At 43.2% G+C, this 6,441-nt stretch overlaps 1 protein-coding gene across 1 annotated transcript in view; it reads left to right on the forward strand.

Annotated features, from left to right (window-relative positions):
* grm4 (glutamate receptor, metabotropic 4) overlaps window positions 1-2,168 on the forward strand; it is a 107,502-nt gene extending 105,334 nt beyond the window's left edge. The window contains exon 11 of the mRNA XM_057041664.1: window positions 188-2,168. Within this exon, the coding sequence (XP_056897644.1) occupies window positions 188-237 (50 nt within the window). The 3' untranslated portion in view covers window positions 238-2,168. The remainder of the gene's footprint in view (window positions 1-187) is intronic.
* The last annotated feature ends 4,273 nt before the right edge of the window (window positions 2,169-6,441 follow it).

Here is a 6,441-nt window from a genome sequence, read left to right on the forward strand (position 1 = left end):
CTGCACCTTCTGCTGTTATTGTTTCCGTCCGTATTTCTTTTTCCTCCGACCCATCCACAAATAGATTTTTCCCATCAATCTAGATTCCAACGCGTCCTCACAGGGATTCTAGTTTCAGAGGTGTTTGAATTTCTCCCACTGCCATTTTAACCCTTTCCTTCTTTCTCTCCCACGCCCTCATTTGCAGTGTTGGCCTCCAAGCAGACATATATAAGCTACAGTAATCACGCCATCTAATCCAGAGACAAACGCTGGAATCAGAGGGGAGGAATCACCAGATTCTTGGGAATGAAGAGAAAATACTGGAGGGTTTGAGCTGATCCAACATGATGGGAATTTGTGCTGCCACACACAGAAAGGATGTCATATTTTTCTAGAGAATCAGGTAAAAACGCATGAATGCCTAATTCTGGAGGATCTGGTAGACCTGTAGGAAGGAGACGGGAGTTGTAAGGGAGAATGGACAGTTTCTTTTCCTCTTGTCACCCTTCCGGGACAAACATAAGTGTTGAGACTGGAGTATGTTTACCTTCAAGTGTATAGCACACAATTGCAGCTCCCAATGAGGCGCAACCTTCTTCTACTTCAACAAGAACAGGGCGAGTTTTGTTTTGGCTGAAGCCAAATGCAGTTAAAACATAAACCTGTTAAACATCAGTCGTTATTTTGGTTTCCCGAGAGGTTTACTGCAGTACTGCAAACTGCCTTACTACAGTACATTCAGTATTAGCACATCCGAAACCCTGGAAAATAAAGCAGCAGGCCATCCCAGTTTGTTTGGTTTGACTTGATTGATTTTTTTTACCATTTCATGATGAAGGCGATGCCGTCATCCTGGCAGACCTAGTGTACAGTTCCAGAGCATGCTTGTGGGAGCATCACGTGTACTGTGCTGTGTTGTCAACATCTATGGAATGCAACATTTGTCATGATCGTCAGTCACAGTCGAGATGTCATTTTGGGAAACCCTCGACTGAATAAAGAGCCATTTTTAAATGCAAAAGGAACCAAGAAAAAAAGAAAAATTCACGCTCTTTCACTATTTTTTTTTTTTTTTTTTTTAATTTTTATCCAGACCACCTCAACTGTCGGTCAGGTCGTGCAGAACTGAACTTTAAATTTTTTTTACTGGCCCTTATTTATCTTCGACTTTATCTAAAGTACAGTGAATAAAAGCAGTTAATGCCCCTCTAAAATACTGTCCTGAAGAATAGAGGTGATTCAAATGTCTGCCATTGTGGAGCCGAGTACTGGAGACACACCCGCCTTGATTGTGATGCTTAAAGCAAAGCTAAAAGGCAAATATGCAATAGATGCAACAGCCCACCTACACAATTTCAATCATCAAAACCAGCAAAAGAGCCTGCTCTGGATGGACAGTCATTTGTTAAAGGTTAACGCAGGCACGCAGTGAATATTCGCTAAATAAGGGCCAGTGCCTTCAGTCTGTGCCTCATTTCCATGAAAATCGTTCCTGCCATTCTTTCCAGGCCTCCTATCGTGTTGTTTTGTATAACATCCACTGTTGAAACACGATGTACAATTGTAGAACTCCATTTTTGTCTGCGGTCTCTGAAGTATTTGTCATTAACAGTAATTCTGGAGTTCGTCTCAATAAAATGTTACCTTCAGATTTTCAAAAAAAAACAACAAAAAAAGTATATATGTTGCATGTCAAAACCCATGACAAAGATCATGTGAGGTGCAGATATTGTGTTGGGGTGGGGGGGGCTACTGCAGAGTTACAAAAAAAACAAAAACTTAACATTTGAGTTGAATTGAGGGTCGTTCGAGCTTCAGCAAGCGTCAACGGTGTTGCTGCAAATGTCGGTTTCTCATTTTTGATAAAAGTATCGTTTGTGGGATTGTTTGTGTTTGTGAATATGATGATTTCCTGCTCCGTCAACCCCCCCGCAGCTTTTTTATTTTGCAAAAACACTTTGTCCATGTTACAAAATAGAATATGTAAGTGCTGACGGAAATTAAATGGCAAATTAATGTATGTTATAAATTGAATATGTCTGCTTTATGTATGGAATTATTCAAAAAAAAAAGGTTAAAAAAGAATTACAGTGCCTGGATATTTATGAATTATAGAAAAAGTACAAATGTGTAGAGCATGTTCATTTTTATACAAGATATTTCTAATAAAATTAACATTTTGCTAATATTGTGTGGACACATCTGAATATTTTGGAATCAGTCCAGTCTGTAACACATGAGAACAATCAATTAGCATGAATTCATTAAGTTTTCCCCAAGACTCAACATCAACACCGAACACCTAATGTTCCAATACATCAAGCTTCCCTGTTTGTGTCAAAAACCACAAGCTCGTCACTATTAGAAGTTGTTGGAGGGAGCTAAAATGTTACATAAAAGAAGTGTGACTTTCAATCATTTTCAGTGTGGAGTCATAAAAACATGTGATTGGAAAGAGCAGAGGCCCAGGAGGCCCAGGAGTCAATCACTGGTCCAACAACTTCAGCACAAAGTCAAAGTCCAAAGCTGTAGGAGTCCCCTCACCCCACTGGGCAACATCTACCCAGACATGTGGCAGAAACCGGCTGGGATGGATTTATTGCCTGATGAAAATCACCACCAGAATGATGACTAAAGCGGTGTTCTACATGGTTAAATATACGTCTTTTTTCCCCACCACCCAGCATCCACACATCTCCGATTCCCTCATTTGGTGTAAAGACACACTTCAACCAACAAAGCAAACAGCATTTTCCTTGTAATTGGCGTGGGCTGTTAGGCAACAAAACACAAAAAAATGCTCAAAGGAATGGAGCGAACACCTCACTTCCTCCATTTTAAGTAGAATATTTTGCATTGCGTGAAGGCTGCTGGTGTGAAATGACTTCAGAGAACCCAGGATGGACTAACAGGAGTGAATTATAGCACAATCAGTCAAAGAGCTTCGTCTGCTGACATGAAGGCAAGAGCTGCTACTCACTAATTACCTGTGGGTGTTACTTAGAAATCCTCTTCCTACAAAAAGAGGAAAGAGACTATGTTAGGTGAAGACAGAGTGTATGAAAAAAGCTGGTTTCTGCCAAAAGGGGAATGAAATAATCACCCATCTATCCGAGCCGTGCACACGTATCGTCATCTGCTCATTATGACGCCGTTCTGACAGGAACTGATGCAGGATGCTACGCTATACCTGCATTCAAAAGAAGCGTTTCTGAAGGCGGGATATTCATCACTGGTAAAAATAAATAAATAAAAGAATGTGCCAGCCTCCGCAGCCAACCTTGACCACCCAACGCGCTATTATCCCCGCTATTCACAGCGGGAATGAAATTCTGTCCGATTCATTTTTCCCTGCGGATGATCAGAGCTGAATCTACTGTTACTGCTCCTAAACAAATTCCTCAAGCGCAGCGAGAAAGCGGCGCCTTTAACCAATCAAACCAGCTTAGCACTCCTGCTGTCCAGATGAATTGGACCTGCATGCCAGATCATTTTGGTAATGCATTATGAATTTGTGGGGGGAGAATATGATTATGGTGACAAAGTGTGTGAAACCCTTTTTGTCGTCTCCTTGTGGTCAAGCGCGCCGCGGTTGTCCTTCCTTCACCCCCCCATGACACTTGTGGTCGGCCCCGGAAGCCGCACGCAGCGTTTCGTCCCTCTTTAAGCGTCACGATTCATGACTGATGCGGTTCTGGATGGAGGTTAAGTGTGACTGATGGAGTCTGATGCTGCAAAGCTCCAATAGCAAAAGAAATGAAACCAGGCCAATTGCAGCCACGTCTTTCAGCGCAGCTGTTTTCATATCATATAAATAGGAAGTAATAATTTCAAACAAACATATGTGTATGAAGAGATGGGCTATTTTCCTATTTTTATTTCCCTTTCTCTATATTACTGCGAAAGCTCTGTCGCACCGTGTGCAGGATATATTTTTCTCAAAGGCCTTAGAAGAATGAAAAACAAAACAGAAAAGACCGCAATGAGCGAAAAAAGTTACGGGTACACCAATAAATCACCGTGACAACCTTTACACTGTTTTGTGGCCCATTACAGCCAGTCTGGAACAGGAATTTCATCTGGACGTCCCTTGACTAGCCCCCCTCCCAAAAAAAGGTGTAATCATTGTAAATTCATCTGTAAAGTGTACGGTCTGCCGCCGCAAACGTGTCCTTTCTGCAGCCACGAAGGAAATGTTTGGAGGAATAAATGATGCTGAACTTTGAGGCGACAAATGTTACCCATTTCCATAGGTGCAGATACGGCTGCGCAGGGACAACAGCCGAGGGAAGGCAAGATTCTGCAGGCTTTTAGGATAAATTACACACTTATCGCCGACTTGAGATGCACCACTTTCAGAACTTTTTCGGTTTGTCTAATTTCAAAGGTCCTGGCAGCCTCACGGGGCACACAGCTGCTGCAGATGTTGTCCTTTACCAGTCAAATCCCTCTTTCTGTCCTCTAGGCTCCTGAGACTGTGCTGACTGCACCTACTGATGTGAGCTGGACGACCTGGGTGCGCCTGACTCACGGTGCCGAAAAAGAGAAAGCAAAGTTCTTGAGGATGATAAAGAGGAGAGTTCACCTCCCAGATACGCTTTCTGCTTCTTTATTTACGCTGGGAAATGACAGATTTGGTATCCCGGAGCTACATCTGACCGCATCTCTAAATACCGCTACAATCAATTTCATTCAATTACATCCGAACACGAATCTCAGTGAAATATGCTTCAACCGTCAACATGTTTGCCTTTAATGAATCAGGTTGCGGGAAATTCACAGCTGTTGTGGTTAAATGGAGGGTAAAACATCAACCCTAATGTCTGCAAAAGAAGGAGGCGTTGAAATGAATCCACAAAGAAAGCCATTAACAGTCTGTGCATCCTCCAGAATGACCCCCTGCAGCAAGTAGTCCTCAGCAGATTTATTAAAAAGAAAGACCTCAGCTAGCTTTGACATTAACGTGAACACGGATACGTGCATCTGTCACACGTTTCTGGATCCGAGAATTCTCAGCAAGTGGGGGAATTGATGGACGGGCAGCATCAAACAATCAGATGGGAGGAGTCTGGAAAATGTGATAACCGAGTCAAAGGAGCAGCAACATTGAAATCACCCAAGTAGGTAATCATTATGCATCACAGAAGCCTCCATCCACCCCAAATAATTGTAATAAACTGCAGGACAGCTTAATGGAACCACTTTGACGGAAGATAAACATTCCAGCGGAGACTCTTTAAACCCGAAAGGTGTCCGTGATGGAGAACAGAGTGCATCAAAATATGATTTGTTGCTCTGTATTTACTGAATCATCATGGCCACAACGGTTCACATCAAGCGTGTTTTACATTTAGGATTTTAAATAAAGTTGATATGCTGAAGACAAAAGGCCAAATACCTGACACCTTTTATCATGGTGAATAGTTTGAACACATTTTTTTTTGCTTGTCGGAGGTAATGCACGACTGCGTGCCTGGAAGAGAGCGAAATGCAGAAGCTGTGATTGGTCCATCCGCTCACCACCGAGCTCCTTCACATTACCTTTCCATTCCCCCATTTGTGGCCGACATCAAGGACAGATTGTGTCGAGCCTCAGAACGGCCATGAATCAGTCTTAAGGTGTCACGTGTTGTTTTATATTGCAGAACTGCCACTTACTGTATATAATTGTAACACTGCGATGCGCCTATCACGCCACTGCTGCGCCACACCGGGGGACGGGGTCCGTATATTTCAATCGAAACCCAGTGCCTTGGACAGAATAATGTGCGTATTACCATCGTTCTTCTCACATTAATAACAGCGTGCCCTCAGCGACAGCGTGACTTAATGGACCTGAGCAGGGCATCATATCCCTCATTTATCCCAGAGTACGAACACGTGTGTGTGTGTGTATGTGTGCGTTTGTCTTTGCACGAGCTTGTGCATTTGTGTGAGGTGTCGATCAAATCTTACAGGAATTAATATTTTCTTCCAGCCTGCACAACCTTTCCTGCTGTCCGTCCCTACTCTGTCTGGCCCAATCATCGTCTCAGCTCACGCTTATCGACGCTGCTCCCCTGCTGAAACCATTACGGCTCATGATTTCGGACTGTCGAGGCTCTATCCTATTACTCTTTTTATACACGCCGGATCCGTTGCTCAGTGCTCCGTTTCACCTGCCGCGCCGCAGGTATTTACATGTTCGGTTAGCTGTGCTACTGAAGGGGACGGCCCATACGTCTCCCTGAACCTTCTGAATAATTTAAGCCAACAGCCATTCCTATAAAAACCCCATCTATATTAATGAGCAGCCCCCAACCATTGGATCCCAGCACAAAGGTTGTGGCCTCTCAATCATACTTGAAGCATCACCGAAGCTCCCATCTGTGTTAACTAAAGGTAAATACAGCACGAAGTAACCCGCTTCTCTTAAAACCTCATTCTTGTCAGCACGCTTTCGCTCAATGCCTCTGAAAC

The sequence above is a fragment of the Takifugu flavidus genome, chromosome 8, assembly GCF_003711565.1.
Source record: "Takifugu flavidus isolate HTHZ2018 chromosome 8, ASM371156v2, whole genome shotgun sequence".
Lineage (NCBI taxonomy): Eukaryota > Metazoa > Chordata > Actinopteri > Tetraodontiformes > Tetraodontidae > Takifugu > Takifugu flavidus.